This window comes from Zerene cesonia, chromosome 15 (assembly GCF_012273895.1).
Source record: "Zerene cesonia ecotype Mississippi chromosome 15, Zerene_cesonia_1.1, whole genome shotgun sequence".
NCBI classification, from domain to species: domain Eukaryota; kingdom Metazoa; phylum Arthropoda; class Insecta; order Lepidoptera; family Pieridae; genus Zerene; species Zerene cesonia.
The window spans coordinates 5074193-5090781 of NC_052116.1; the positions used below are offsets into that span (position 1 = coordinate 5074193).

The 16589-nt window shown below is 31.5% G+C and overlaps 2 protein-coding genes across 2 annotated transcripts; both read left to right on the forward strand.

The window, feature by feature from the left end:
- The first annotated feature begins 6403 nt into the window (after window positions 1–6403).
- Window positions 6404–9297, forward strand: LOC119832403. The gene is made up of 4 exons (XM_038356077.1): window positions 6404–6540; window positions 7918–7996; window positions 8069–8140; window positions 8469–9297. The coding sequence occupies exons 2-4, from the start codon at window positions 7942–7944 to the stop codon at window positions 8966–8968; spliced, it is 627 nt and encodes a 208-aa protein (XP_038212005.1). The 5' UTR covers window positions 6404–6540; window positions 7918–7941; the 3' UTR covers window positions 8969–9297.
- A 4035-nt stretch (window positions 9298–13332) lies between these two features.
- LOC119832488 (dynein intermediate chain 2, axonemal-like) lies at window positions 13333–15078 on the forward strand. The gene has a single exon (XM_038356153.1). It carries the CDS (start codon window positions 13333–13335, stop codon window positions 15076–15078), a length of 1746 nt encoding a protein of 581 aa, XP_038212081.1.
- The last annotated feature ends 1511 nt before the right edge of the window (window positions 15079–16589 follow it).

Here is a 16589-nt window from a genome sequence, read left to right on the forward strand (position 1 = left end):
AAAAGTACAACGAAGCTACTTATGTATTATCTATGTAATAAAACTTGCGTTGGCATTTAGCCCGGGCTTTTAATCGTGCCTGAGTTAGCGATTTCATTAAAATTCTTGTAGGATATTAATATTCATACCTAAATTGTGCGGTAGTAAACAGCATTGTTGTTTGTTTGAAACGGTGCATTGTATATTAAGCCTAAATTACACGTGATTACGGGAAAGCGACGGTAATCTAATATTTTAAACGGAATATGTTAGAATGGTGCGTTGATGAGAAATAGGAAATACACGCTAAGTTATTTTATAACGAGGTTTTTCATAAGGTATGCTGATATAATATGAATATTAATTTAAAGTTTGGAAAAAAGATAAATACCACACAAACATTACAACCAGAAGAACCAAATAGTGCCACTAATCTCTAATACTCTCAGTATATAGATTGTAGGAAATGCATACGTCGTACAGAAATGGGTCACTCAGCTTTCATCAAAAATGCTCCTTTCACAGTTCATACTGATCCGCTGGCTGTATACGTTACGGTTCCATTTATTTGACACTTTTTTCGTCACCACGATTTTCGGAATCGCTCAACCAAATCTCTGCCTGAACGTCAATCTATTTCCCAACTTTGGTTCGCGCTAAAAATACGAACTGGATTGCTGGCGGGACGCTGCGAACTAGTGAAAATACATATAAAGCGACATGGCTATCCCATTAAACGATAAGAATAGATAGCGTAGCACAGATAATATAAATATGTAATAGTCTCACTTCGCTTCAGTCAATGTAGTATGTAAAGTGACATAGACGTCAGCTCGTTAATTTGAAATTGAGGTATTATATTTAAGCATGCAGATAAATATATGAAATTAAGTAAAATTTTAATATTTGCATTATAAGGGGCATTGATAACGACCGAATGCTGATACTAAAATACCTTTATATTATTTTATATGGGCATTTTATATATAAGCATTGAACAGAAATATTTTTTTACGTTTTTATTTATCCCGACAGTTCTTACCATCGTTGAGTACAAAACAGCGAGCGTGGACAGAAGAGACTCATTTCCGTGATTAAATCGTGATTGAAATCCAAAATAAATCTTTAATTTCTAAATATATCGCATATAACACACGTAAAATAAAAAAAAAAAACTTTAAAATCTAGTAGCAACAAACAGCGTTGAATAAATTTCGCGGGTTCGCTCTGAACAATTGAGTATAAGACTGAATGACTGGAGTACTCTCCGAAACATGCGCCATACAATATGCAAAGAGACAAGACTACTTCACAAGCGGAACAGTATTTAGTACACTTCCGGACAGTTTACCATACCGTTATGATGCATGAAAACCTTTGTAATAAACCCCAATTGTGTTTAACTGATTGGTAATTTTTTAACAATTGTGTGTACTATGTTGATATTATCCACTCTGATCAGGAATGTTATTAAACCAGAAATCAAATGTGGACGTAAACATTATTGATTTTCTGCGCTGCTATTTTAATTTATTCAAAATAAGTCTAATATAACAATATTACCTATATAAGTATATGAAATAACTGACCAAGATGACTGATTGATGATGAATGATTTTATTCCACAAAAGTATGGAATAAAAGCATTATTATTATAAAAATTGGTCCGATAAGAATTATGAATATTAAGCGTAAGCATAAGCGTTATAATATGGTTATTTAAAATAAAATCTATTTATGTCTATACACCTCGCTCAGTGTGTAGGGAACGTTTTGGGGTTTAATTATTTAACTTATAAGTTAAATAATTTATGAATAAATAAACAAATAAAAAATTGTTTATTTTGTGTATAAATATTTATATATAGATAATTGACATCTAATATTTATTTGTTGAAGAGTTAGCCTACTTCTTATATTGTATTTATGAAATAATGTTAAAAAGATAGCTTGTAAATGTTTTGGATTAAAATCGCTTAAAAACATTTGAAAACATAATCCTACATTATTTTTAAAGAATGTGAATATTATACATGATATAATCTATTATAAGAACACATTTATAAAAGTGTAGATGAAAAAACACGTCAAGACACATCCAAGTACAGCTAATGCTTTTTTAAATACGCTGGAAATATGGTGTTTTATCATGTCGCATAAGCTAACATGAATATAGGTAATGTCTACGGAATTGTGAAAAGGCAACAATACGAAGCGACTCGAGTATAAAGAAGATTATACTTATTTAGCTGCTTTGATTATACGTAATACATTCTCTTCGTAGGTTTTACTTCTGCACAATTGTCGACTTATTCACAAGAGCTTTTAGAAGCAATTTCAGTAAGTATTTCGCACTTATTACGTAACTGTCTTCGCGGAGTTTATTTGGAACTTAAGTATACGTGGACTTAATATTAAAATATTAAATAACTATTTTGTAACATGTTATATGTAAATATAATATACCCATAGTTACATTTACCTATCGTTTTTGGCTTGAAGAGCTGCTCTAAGAATTTTTTATGATACAATCGTTTCAATTTAACGTTTCATACTGAGTTTATGACCCATCAATTAAAATAGTAAGAATATTAAGTACATTAAATTAAAATAGTATGACTAAAACGGTTTCATTAGTACAAACTCCTTGAAGCAAAAGAACTGGATTTGTTTCGAGAATCACTCGACCCTCTCTAGTGCTGTTTATTACTTAATGAGAATCTTAGAGGAAAATAAAGTGATATTGTGAAGAAATCGTCCTATGAATAGAACACAGTCATGTTGTATCTGCTCATTGTTTAATAATTGGAATAAGATCGATAGGTGTATGAAAACATCAATATATTAAGAGAAACAACGTTACGCCAGAGATATAAAATCTTTCTTTCTGTACATTTTCATAAAAATAATGTTCACACCGTTTTGTACATACGTACACGATACCCGGCTAAAACTAATAGTCTATTGAAATAAAAAAAAAACAGAATTTACTTTTATAATGCATATGTTTTGAAAGAGTTAGAATTATCCTAGTATATTATAGCACACTGCCGAAACGCTAGCTTGTAAAATGCAAAATAGTCGCTGTCAACAACCAGGGATACAAACTAGGGAAAGTCCTCAGAGTGACGTAAGATTAGCATAAGTAAATTCGATACTTCTAGGCTGACGACCGTCCGGGATTAATTCTAATTTAGATGGGGACTGAATATTTATTGACGCGTGTCACATTGTTATCTTAATATGGAAGCTTGAATTAAATGAATCATTCACGGATTCCGTTTGTACTTTAGATTTGGTCAGAAAGCAGGCGTTTATAATTTGTTCTTTATTCGTTAGGGTTAAGAGTTGGTTGAAAATTTCGCTACCATAAATAGTTGTATAAATTTATTTGTGTTTTAGCAATAAAAGCTATGAATTATTCTATTCGTAGTCCATTTTGACAACATCTGACTGGGACGTCTGGCTATGGCTACTACTCATATAGCTGCATTTTAATATTATAAACAATCTTGACGGTACATTTATACTATAATTTTTAACTGACTTCAAAAACATGGAGGTTCTCAATTCGTCTTAATTTTTTGAAATATCAATATGAATACAACATATTCGAATACATATGTTATAAGCAGTAGGTGCAGGTGAATGCCTTTCAGTTTTTAGGAGCAAGAAATAAGTAATAAATATACTAGTACCTACATATATTATTTCATAGGCTAGCACTAATACCACTCAGGTCTAAAGTCAAGCTACTACTGCAGACTAATCTACAAGTTTAAATGAGATAAAATAGTAAAATTTCATTAAAAGTAACATATAAAAAAGCCAGTTAAAATTTTTAATCCACACAAAATCGAGGAAATGAACATTGCGTAATAAAGTTTTACAAGAGTTTTTGAGCGTCGCTCGCCTAAATTGCCAATGCCTTTATTGCAAACTTAATAAATTGAAGTTGTTTAAAGTTTCTTGTATCTCGGTCTGATATCGGATTCAGATTGGAACGAGGGGGTTTTAATGACGCCGCTGCAAGTCGCCTTATACTTTTTACAGCGAGTCGTTTTAATTAAAAAGTGCCGCTCACTGGTATAAAACTGCGCGTGGTAAATCGTTGTGCTAGCGGTCTTCAAACTCGACGTTCGGGATTAATCAAGAGTAAATACTTGATGTAAATAGATGTTCCTTTTGATTTTAAAGATCAAATTATGATGATGGTTTTAATTGAAGTATTGCTGCTCTTAACTTCACATTTAAATGGATTTTACTGTGCAAAATAGTGTAATTATGCTTTCAGCAATTAGACTGATTATAATCTCTCTGGTCTATACGTTTTGTTTGTTAGTTAATGTTTTGAATTGGGATGCTGAACTAGCTAACCCGATAAACGTTGTCCTGTATTCGCGCGAACAAAAGCGAATAGTTTTTACAGCCAATAAGTTTTCTTAAGATTCGTCTTTATCTTTCTTTAGCTGTTTGACAGTAACAAACAAAACTAGAAATAATTGGCGAAATCAGTCCAGCACTTAAAGAAAAGTAGGAAATATTAATTTTTATATATGGAGATTATTCCGAAATATACTTATAGTCTACTTCTTAACAAAACGTAACAAAGAACTTCATTCAAACTATTACAAACAACAATGTTGTGAAGTATCCATTGCTATAAAGGTATTATTAAGTTGATTGCCGTGAAGCAGCAGCTATCAGTTTACGCTTAGCCGTTTGATTAACGATTCCAAAAATGGCTTCTGTATTGACACTTTAAATAATTTTCAAAGCAATCATATAAAGCTTCGTTAATATAAAATGAGACAATAATTATGGGAAGGGAATGAAAATATTCAGTAACGTTTTTACGAACATTTTTATTACGAAGTTAAAATGATGTTGAAGATTAAAACTATCGTGTTTAAAATGTCCTGCACATTGCGATACATTTGGTGTTTATTTATAGAAGTTTAGCGTAGGAATATCGTGAAAATTGTTCAATGGAAACTACGAATTGTTTCGTAAATTACCACAGTAATTGCTTGCATACAAATGGGGCTTGATGGAAGTTTTACGTCAACAAATTGTGAAGTTGTGCCAATCGAAATCATTTCCTACATATTGTTTCCGATAATTACAGGGAAATCTACATAATAATGTTTCATTTGAATTTATGGATTACGTGAATACGATACGTATATTACATACAGCTTTGATCCATTACGATATCAATAATAAAACACATATATGTTGTTTCAATAAAAAATATTTTGCTACCATCCATAGTTTTATTTAACGTTCCACTGCTCATTTCTCTTTGAAAAAATATTTACTAAACAGCTCAACTATAGCGCGGTCGGTTATCAATACACTGTGATTCTTTTTTGATCTTTGGTGTAGACCAGCCAAGCTATTAAAAGCAAGCAGCGTAAACGACATGCAATTTCAGATTACTTCGAAACTGATAGATTTCGGTTAACATGTACTTTTTACGCGATTTTCTTTGGAAATTTGGTTGTGATTTGAACTTATTAATACGTAATACGTATTTCAATTTAATTCTGGGTCTAGAGGATTTACACTTTCCCTCAATGCGGTATTATTCTAACGTTCACTATTTATTATACAAATTTATTCATCAAGTACACATTACACTTTCATATGAATAGATAAATTAGTAAAATATGATAAATTTATTGATATTTTCTCTGGGATTAGATGTATTTTTCAAACATGAAGTAAATCGTTTTGATTGACTGATGCTCAGACTTGATTTTATTTACTTAAATACTAAAATAAGAAAGTTCTAGAGAAAAGTAACTGTTAATGCGAAATTGACGTGACCTTATCAGTGCTATTGTTTCCTTTTTATCTTAAGATAATAATTTTTATTCAATTCTTCAACAATAATTTACATATTTTAGCCCTTACCTCTCTTAATATGAATCTTAAAATTCTAGTTCATTATTGATTTTAAAGCAGACCACGTTTAAGTAGTTAGAATGATTTTATACATATACGATATAACTAATCAGTTAACATTAGTAGTATGTCAATATTCTTTTAGATAGATATTACAGCGATTAAGAATTAATTTTATACGTTCTGCCTTTCAATCGCATGTACACTATACAGGCCTACGGAATGATTTCCGTATTTAAAGTCGAGTCTACCTGCAGACGTGCTACACGGGTTCAAGCGCGGCCAGTGAAGGGTGTAGGGGTGGCAAGGCGGAAGGAAACCTCTACCATCACACCCTTTAATTTTTTACCGCAAGTTATAAACTGCGTTACTGTAACATTGCTCGTTCTCACAACCCGTTGATTGAATAACCCACTCAAGAGAAGCAATGTACATTCACCAACTTGATATTCTCAAAGCTAAAGCTACATTGAGGAGGTAGCGAGACATTTCATCGCGAGCTTTCAGTGTTGTTGTGAAATTCATGCGGGACGCTACTGTTTTGTGCTGCTAGATACTCGGAAAAGTCGTGGAAATATAATTTCGCGATCATTACGCTCTTGCTAATGCTGAAAGTTTATAATAATAATTTTGATTTAAATAGTTACAAGTGTAAGTTTTTTATTGAAGAAATAATGCATTTTTTTATTTTTTATGAACATAGTTATTGTTAGTTGGAACGCTTCATGGAATAACGTCTGATTACTATTTAAGTAAACTATAATTACAGATTCAAAATGTCATCACATTATTGGTTTTTTATTGTATATTATAGGAAGTCATATCTTTTATCGTTTTTCTTTTACGACGTAGAGAATTGAAATTGAATATGATTATACGTTATTGTGATATGTTAATCTGTTGTCATTAAAATAAGTTCTTATAACTACAATGTCACTTACAGAATCGTTTTTTAGTGTATTTAATAATAATGTTCAAATTGATTTATTTTAGGTCGCTATACCTTAATAAAACCAAATTAAGTATGCGGCAATTAATTAATCTTATAATACGTTATTCTGGATACAACCTTGTGCGTGGGTAATTAACGTATATTCGTAAACATTATTAGTGTATTATGAAAAAGCCAATATTAATGAGCGGTTGGAATGATAGTCGAAAATATTATGGGCTATTACATACTTCCATTTGTATGGAATGTGAGGCTATTAGGACATATTCTTATATTTTTACGTTCATAATACGAGCATGATGACAATATGTTATTATGGAGTCATTATTGACTAGGTTGTATTAATATATTCTCTTTATACTATAGTATTAATGTTTGGAAATAAATTCTAATATAAATGTTAAATGAACTAATCCGTCAATACTTAATTGATCGACGCATTCATCAATGCTGGATCTAAATCACTGAATTTGATTATATGCATTGAATGAAAATTGGACAGAGAATCCATTAAATTGTAAAGTGGTACCAATGGTAGAAATATCTATTTGAAAATTGATCGTCTGAGCAGCAGAAATAGGGAGCATAGAAAGTTTTTGTGTCGTTATAAAGTAAAGGATTAAATAAAACATGGAAAAACAAACCCACAAGTTTTGAATTTTCTTTTATTATTTTATTATTTACTTTAAATTTATTAAAAATAACATCATAGATTATGGTTCAAAACGTTACCTAAAAAAGAAGATGTAAATTATACCAGCTCCGTATAACTTAGTATCTTTAAATGCATACGAGTTAGAAAGGTCGGAAATTACTTGAAAAAAATCTATTACAAATAATATGTATTTTCAATAACAGAAAGTGTGTATACCAAGACATTGTATTTATTATTTTAAACATAAAACAAAAGTTCAAAAACAAATACGTCTTTCCCCGAAAGCTCTATAGTAATAAAAGTAGCCGAGAGTGTTCGGAAAGCAGAAATCAAATAAATCCTCGTTAAAGCCAGCCTCTCAGTTAGTACGGTTAAATCGGTCGTAGGTGTAATTTTTCTTATTCCTTTTTACCTTTTACAGATCCCTGCTACGTGTCCTAGACTAATGGCTAAAAGTTTTGTGATACACGTCTGTTTAATTTTGCTCACGTTTTGCCCAGGTAAACACATTTCTGGTGCCGCTTTTTGCGTCACATACAATTTTTTATAGTTATTGTTTCTTTTTTTAACAGGTAAAGGAAATCGTCGGAAGAAAATAATTGACAATTACAAACGCGATTTCTCTCTACAGAAAAGAATCTTCGGTAAGATGTAACTTTTAACATTTATTTAACACGTATATTATAAACTAGGTACTACAAAATAAATATTATGATTGATAAGTTGATTCTGTTTTGTTTTATTGAGCGAATTGTAATTTGAATTTGTATTCTGTAAATTGTAGTAAAATGATAATATTTATATAGTATTGAGAGTACGTTTTCAGAGTAGTGATTGTTAGTATAAACAAATTTTTGTACTATCTATTTTCCGGCTGTGTTTTTCCTTAAAAACGGGTTAATGTACATCTTTTAATTGCTTGTAAATAAATGTAAATTAGTTTATGGTATAACATTATTATTTTGTTCACAGATTGGGATAATCAAGAAATTTACGCGTATAGTGAGTATTATAATGAATACCCGAATTACTCAGAGATTGATTATGACTACGGCACTTCAAATCATAACAAAAGAGACTTTAAAGATAAACTAAAATGGGATAGCAATGGTCGTAAGAACGAAAAATCATTTATTCATAATATCCCTAAAAAAGGAGACGCTCACAACAAATTCCTTGATATACCTTTGCAAAATAAAACAAAGAACACTAACATCGTATTGAGTATTTCGAGCGAAAAGTGGCCTACATTTGAGGACATACTCTTAGCTATGGGAAAGAAATATGATTGGAAAAATGATCGATGGATTAAGGTTAAAAAGAAAACGAAGGATACGATTCAATTGGGGCATAAAAATGTAAATAAGAGCATAAACTTTCATGAAAAACATAGATTTATTTATAGGATAGTGAGATTAAACAGACCTAAAAGTAAAAGAAATATTATATTAGCTGTCACAGCAGTTAGATAGATATCTATGGAATATAAATATTATGAGATGGGAAACGAAGCAGATGGATTTTTATAACAAGTAACGGGACCAATTTGATTGGAGATGATTGTTAAAAATCTAAAGTGTAGGTAAAATGGGCTGCGCGTTAAACACATCTTTATATGTATATAATATATTGTTCTGCCATCGGAAAAGTTTAGTAAAGCTGATACTTATTGTCTTATTCATATTATTGTGTCTCAAATTCCATGAAAATGTACAGTTGCGTTATACAAATTGCAATAGAGTCTATGGATTTTGTTTTAATGACATATAGCAATAGAAAATGTTTAAACTCAATAATAAAGGATTTGTTCAATAAATCTTTGAATTTTTAATATGTTATAAAGAAATATCTATATAAATTAGAAATCCTGCCTCGTGATCAAATTTTTTCTATTCTTTCAAAATTTCTAATTTATAAAGCATTTCAATGCTATAAAACTAAAAATTAAATATCTATATAAGTAAACACAAATTTATTCTCTTGTACGTAGGTTTGAATTATTGATTTTGAATGTCGAAACGAATTAAAGGCAAAATAATAAACTTGTACAAATTTCCTTTTAACTTTTAATGCAGTAAAAATCACACTTGAAAATATGCTGATTTTATAATTATATATAAAGAAAAGGTCACTCACTCGCTCATCACTTAATCAAAAAATCAGCTGAACGTAAAGATGAAATTTGGTATGAAGTTAATTTGTAGACGCGCGCTAAGAGCGGGTTTTGTATTAGGGCTGCTTTAAAAGCGTCTAGGACTGTTTTAAATATATAGTACTTGCGCAAAACTAAACACAATTAGCTATAACAACTTTAATATCACAACCTCTAGTACATTATATGTAAGGAAGTTATTTTCACAAGCTTACTCATGCCAGAAGCAAAATTGGGTGCAGCGTAGCGCGATTGCCAATTAAAATTCTTTAAGAGGAGCACCGAGTACGTGGTTCACAAGCAATCATGGTACCTACGCAAGTCTGCACGATTAAAACAAATTTTATCTATGGTTCAACAATATTCGGCTTTTCTAATACGAGATAATTCGGTAATTTTGGTTAGTGCTTTGTTGTTTGCATTGCGGTCGGGGCTAGCTGAGTAAATGTAATTGAGTTATATAAAGTGACCTCTGGGCTTTTAGTTTTAGACAAATCGAGCTATGTACGAATTGTCACGTAGCAGAAATGTTATTTTGGGATAGTTTTTTAACGAAATCCAACTGATATTTTCATATGTAAAAGCTGTGCAAAATGTTACCATGCGACCGAATTTTATTACATTAAATAACCCATTTTCACACGTTTCTTGAATATAACGTAATTTTTTTTTTTATTAAATTATACACACAAATAATGATTATTATATAATATTCATAGGTTTATCTTCACTATTTGATAACTTCCCCGCATTGTAGTGAATAAAAATGTTTGTTTGTTTAAAATAAACAATTTCACAACAGAGACTTTGATGCACTCAATTTTTACCTATGTAAAAACATAATAACAAATTTCCTCTGTGGCTTAGAACATAATATTAAAATGATAATAAAATAATATCCGTTCTGTTGATACGACGAACGTGCTTATAAGGAAAACAATAGGATTAAATCAGATTAAACTTCTTAAGCTTGAGGGAACGCGGTATAGCTGGGTAAAAAGTAAAATTTATCCACTTTATTTTTCTTACTTCGCGCTCATCAAAACTGGGGCTCGAGATAAGAAAATTAATTCAGATAATAATAAAATATTATCATATTTCCAAAGCGTTTTAACAGTAGCCGTAGCTCAGCGGTGTGTGCCTGGGACATAAATCGTGGAGTCTGCGTGCAAGCAATAAATTTATCTTTCAATTTATTTACGCATTATCCACATCTCTACTGCACGTTACTGTGAAGGAAAACATCATATGGAAACCGCTAGTACGACGACATCTGCCATTGCGCAGATAGCTAGCGTGGTGGATTATGGCCTGAGCCATCATAAGTGGCTTGTGTCCCTGCATTGGGAAAACATATGCCTGATTATGAGAATAATGACTATGTTTATAAATTATTTGAAAAACGCAAATGAATTGGAAGTAAATATGTGGTAGTCGAGCACGCTTCGGCACGAATTGGGCTAGCTCGCACCGGGGAAGTACCACACTCCCACAAAAGACCGGCGTGAAATAGCATTCTGCTGTGTTTCGTTCGGTGAGTGGGGGACCCGGAGGCCCCTATCCTTTTCCTTACCCTTCCCAGTCCTTTCCTTTATACCTATCGCTAATCCTTTCTTAATCCCTTCCCAAAAAGTCGACAAACCATTTGTAGAGGCGTAAGGTCTGCAATGGACCTTATGCATCTCTAAATGTAAATGGGCGGTAGTAGAGCTTACTATCAGGCGTCCCACCAGCTCCACTGCCAACTGTAACATAAAAAATGTAAAAACTGAATTTTCCCGCAGAGTTCTGTGCAAATTCACACACAAACATAGACACAATAATGAATCACGTCTTACATTTGGACGACAAATCATATATATTGTAGGTAGTGTATATAAAATTAAATAAAGATTGAGAAGTTAAAAATATATCTGCTTTTCCTATATCTTAGTTATTTTATCAAATTCTCACAGCTCTAAATCAGTTTGATTCTGCACGTGCCTGGAGTCACCTGCAGTTAACTCACAGAGCTAGGGGCATTTGAAAGGTAAACGACATACTATAATATAAAGCATTTCAATGCTATAAAACTAAAAATTAAAAATACTATAATATCGTTAACTGTAAAGGTAGCTTTAGTCTTTTTTTCAGATATTTTCTTATATATTAGCATCTACATACATCTAGCATCTAGCTACTCAGGCTGGCTTCGTCCGGGTAGATTTTTTTTTTTGTTAGTTAATCATCTAAGTAGAGAAAAAAACCTTTAATAAATAAAAAATTATTAAAATTCTTTCAGCCGTTCTTGAGTTATAACTGGAGTAACCAAAACGATTTTCTTAGATCGCAGATAGCTTTCTGTTTGTATTGTATTCCATAATGAAATTACCTTGTACACATAGGCGCCTATTCCCTGTATTACAATTTAGAGTCTATATTTTTTCTATGGTTTTAAGCTTTTCCACATGAAATTTAATTCAAAAATTTGCTTAAATATTGAAAAGGACTTTTATTCTAAAGAAAAAGTAGAAAAATACCTTTAACAGAAAAAAAAATGCAATTATATTTAAAACTCGGAACTATAGTTATGATATTATAACTGTTTAGTGATTCGCTCCCAATACGTCATTTTAATGAGGTCAACAATTTTTATGAATTCACAGTTATATAAGAAGTTTTTAAATTCGTTAACGACCAAGTAAATAGTTATGAGGGCGGCGATGTAATGAATCCAGTATAAATATATGGATATGGAATAAAATAACAAAAGCTGCCATTAATATCTCTTAGTATGACACTGCAGTTGTAATACATATGTTTCTCATACAAACAAATTAAAATAACATGTGAAATTTGTGAGCGACACAGAGTTTGTTGAGGCAAATGTACAATTTGTCCACTTTTTTTAATGTGTAAGATTTTCTAAACAAAGAGTTTATTGAGAATTGGTACAAACAAAAAGTTCAAACTTATTCATATTGTATACAGTACACGTACAGCACGTACGTTTGTTGTTGTAGGTAATATTTTAAATTGTGTGAAGTGCAATTGAAACTATTGACTTAGAGAATTACGAAGCATTTGTATCCCATACTATTTACATGTACCAGTGTACTCATATCGATACGTGAATCAATTCTTCATAAACATGTTTTCCGCACAAAGCCAGCAATTTATCAAGCCCATATGTGCCGGGTGTGGGGTTTGTACAAAAAATCGTGGATTATATACTTGTAAAAAACAACGGACGTGATCTCGGCCCGAACGTGACGTGAATAGTGTTAGGCGAAATATGAAATTTATGATTTTTTTACGACCACTATTTGTTGCGAATGAACTTGTTAGCGTTCGGTCGAAGATGGGCGGATGGAATGGAATTGTTTTTATTTATTCAGTTTTTGACCGTAACGAAACTGTGTGTACATTTTATGGTTTGTACCATCTACGCGGGATGGTGTAAATGCCATCATCATATAAAATAATGCGAACATTTATTTTTATAATCTAACTTGCTTGTTTAATATTTTTGGCATTTAGTATTTCATAGTTTATCAAATGTGAAAGGGAAAATATTAAAAAAAAAACAGTAAAAAGTTTATAAATAGTTGTCATAAATGACATCACTAGAAAAATTGAGATATACATATTATTACAAATTTCACTTATTTGTAATTAATAAGCATATTAACTGCAATAGAAATAATGGATCCAAGTTTAATTTACTCGTATATAAAATTAAGAAAAGATTTTGGACATCAACCGATGTTTAGCGAAGTAGCACCCGTGATGCTGGATTCCATTAATCCCAATAAACAAGAACAACGCAATTACTGCTTACGCAATCCGGTACATAAAGAAGTTCAAGCATCTGCAACTGTGTCTGAAAATTTCGCTAATACCAAAATAATAATTCGACAAGACACTGGAATAAATCACTACGAAGGTGGGTGGCCCAAAGAAATTAATTTCACAGATGAGGAAGCGACTGCTAGATACCGTCGCCGCTTTGAAAGAGATGACACATATGTTGATGCTGTTTTAAACCTTTATCCCCAATTTGAACACTACATCAATCAAAATAATGGACTTGGTATATATAATATTTATTTTAAAGAAATGGAAAGTGAGAATCCCGTTGAAAAACCATCTATTATGATAAATAGTGTTTATAAAGACCAACAAAAGCGACCTATAAGTTGCATTTCTTGGACCTATGAGGATAAATCGAAGGTCGCTATATCGTATTGCGATAGAACATTTCCAGAATTTGAGCCTTTAAATAGAGATTATCTGTGTTTTATTTGGGATATTGAAAATCCTAGCGATCCATATACATATCTGTCTCCACCGACTGCATGTTGGCAACTTGTATGTTCACCCGCGTCTCCAAATGTTTTCATCGGTGGACTGGAAGATGGGAAAGTGTGTGTTTTTGATACTCGTGTTCAATTTGATCCCATTCTTATCAGTCCAGCGTATATAGCTCACAGAGATCCCGTTAATGCTTTATTGTATATCCCATCCCGTCTAAATATTGAATTTTTCAGCGGCTCTACTGATGGCAAATGCATGTGGTGGGACATGAGAAATATATCATTTCCTATTGATAGTCTAATAATGTCTGTTCGTATTCCACCTGGAGATCAAATAAGTTTAGCAAATTCAGAAGGTGTAAGCTGTTTACAATATGATAAAGCGTTTCCAACCAAGTTTTTGTGTGGCACTGATTCTGGTCTGGTGATAAGCGTAAATAGAAAAGGCAAAACGTACCAAGAACTCATGAGTGGCGTATTTTATGCGCATGATGGTCCAGTAAAAGCTGTTCAACGAAGTCCCTGTTCTTCTAAATTTTTTATAACATGTGGAGATTGGAGAGTGAATGTTTGGAGTGACGATTTAATTTCATCCCCTATTATTTCAGGAATAAGGCATAGAAAACAAATTAACGACGTTGTATGGGCGCCTCACAGATTTTCAGGTTATATGTCGGTGGGTGATGACGGTAAATTTCGTTTTTGGGATCTGTTGCGTAGGTATCGAGAGCCAATAGCTACAATGCCAGTTTGTCAGGATCGTTTATTAAAAATCAAGCCCCATGAAGACGGTCGTTTGATAGCGATTGGAGATGCAAAAGGAGTCTTACATCTGTTATCTTTATCTGAGACATTAGTCTCATCAGGTGACGGAGATAAACAATTAATGACACAAAGTTTTGAACGTGAAACTCGCAGAGAACGTATTCTAGAGAACCGTGTAAAGGAAATAATGATAAAATTTAAAACTACAGAAGACCAAACTGATGAACAAGAGAAAGAAGAAATAGTCGAGGAAGACCCGTTTAAATTGGTTGAAGATGAATATCGACGCCTCGTTATGGAAGAAATGCGTCACACTGAGATCAACACAGGACATTCGTTCAGTATGGATGATACTATTAGAACCCGTTAAACTTGAGATAATTCCGTGTATGCTTAAGTAATTGTTCAGTAATATAAGAAGAGTCCGTTTTGTTTAAAGTTAATATAAGCAAGTTGAAAATGAATTTCGGCGCCTCATTGAGGAAGAAAGCGTTACACTGAGGCCAACAAAAGGATGATAGATAGATAGTAGTTAGTATAATAGTTCACTTATTCAAATTTGCAATAAATGAAGAATTACTCACGATTTTATTTTGTTTTAAGCTACAATAATAAATAAAATGTTATAACGGTGTTTCTTATTTTTGCCTTTTTTTAACACAATAAAATTACATGGATCTTGATTTAGCAGTGACTAAATATACATTATTTAGTAATGTAAAAATAAACTAATTAAACAAAACAAATTAAAAGTTTTCTAATTTCTGTTAGTTTTTATAACTATAGTATGTATTTAATTTTTAGTTTTATAGCATTGAAATGCTTTATAAATGAGAAATTTTGAAAGAATAGAAAAAATTTGATCACGAGTTTGAATGAAAAATTTCTCATTTATAGTATGTATGTTATCTGTGTTATAATTTATAAAGATATTTTTTTTATTTGTTTGAGACTTAGATATCAAATAAACATTTGGTTATGTATTTGACCGAAATATCAGGAACCTTAAATGAATAAGTATACATTGTTATCAATCGACTTCATAATAGAGGGAGGTTATCATTTCGACCGTATTTTTTGTGTTTGTTGCCTCATAACATTTTACTAAGTGAACTGATTTTTATGATTCTTTAATTTATTTGAAAGTCGATGCCTGCAATGTGGTCCTATTTTAATTTCATCTAGGTGTGACAATTTGGAAGAGGTTTAATGTTTTGTTGAAAATAATAATAAATTACTTTAATCTCTTGTATGATATGAGATATCTACTAATGGACTATGAACATATTCCTTGTTTTATAATTTAATTGAAGGAAACTACATAATAAGGCGACCACGTGGTCCCCTTAATTGTCTCCTTCGATGTAATTATTAGTGGCCATTACCGCGTAATGCAATATCCCCTGGAGACAGGAAGCCACTCAACACCCATTTAGTCTCCTTTGATCTATTTACTTTAATTAATGCAATTAACCTCCATCCAACCCATTTTCCTTCACTTGCTGCGTACTTTGACATATAATAGGAAATTATAGTAATTATAGGCGTACGTAATATACTTGTATTTGCAGGATATTTAAGTTGTATCTGAAATGTGTATATAATAAATTGCATATAATAAAAAAAAAATTGGCATGAACGAAATCAGGAAGTCTCTCTAAACATCTAGAAACAGAAATTTATGATGAGGGGAAATTGGCACCCGTTTCTTCTGATTCATACTTGCAACATCTTCCAAACTGAGCTAACCAATACATAATAAATTTCGCATTACCAATAAAAGATATAGAAAACCATATCGAAAATAATATATGAAAATAGTTTCTACATGGTACAAGTACCTTGATTGTAACCATAATTTCTATAAAATCATTTATTATT

Coding starts and splice junctions, on each gene's coding strand:
- LOC119832488 (XM_038356153.1), top strand. CDS start 13,333: ATGGATCCAAGTTTAATTTACTCGTATATAAAATTAAGAAAAGATTTT.
- LOC119832403 (XM_038356077.1), top strand. CDS start 7,942: ATGGCTAAAAGTTTTGTGATACACGTCTGTTTAATTTTGCTCACGTTT. Junction 7,997..8,068: donor TTTGCTCACGTTTTGCCCAG/GTAAACACATTT, acceptor TTTTTTTAACAG/GTAAAGGAAATCGTCGGAAG. Junction 8,141..8,468: donor TCTACAGAAAAGAATCTTCG/GTAAGATGTAAC, acceptor TTTTGTTCACAG/ATTGGGATAATCAAGAAATT.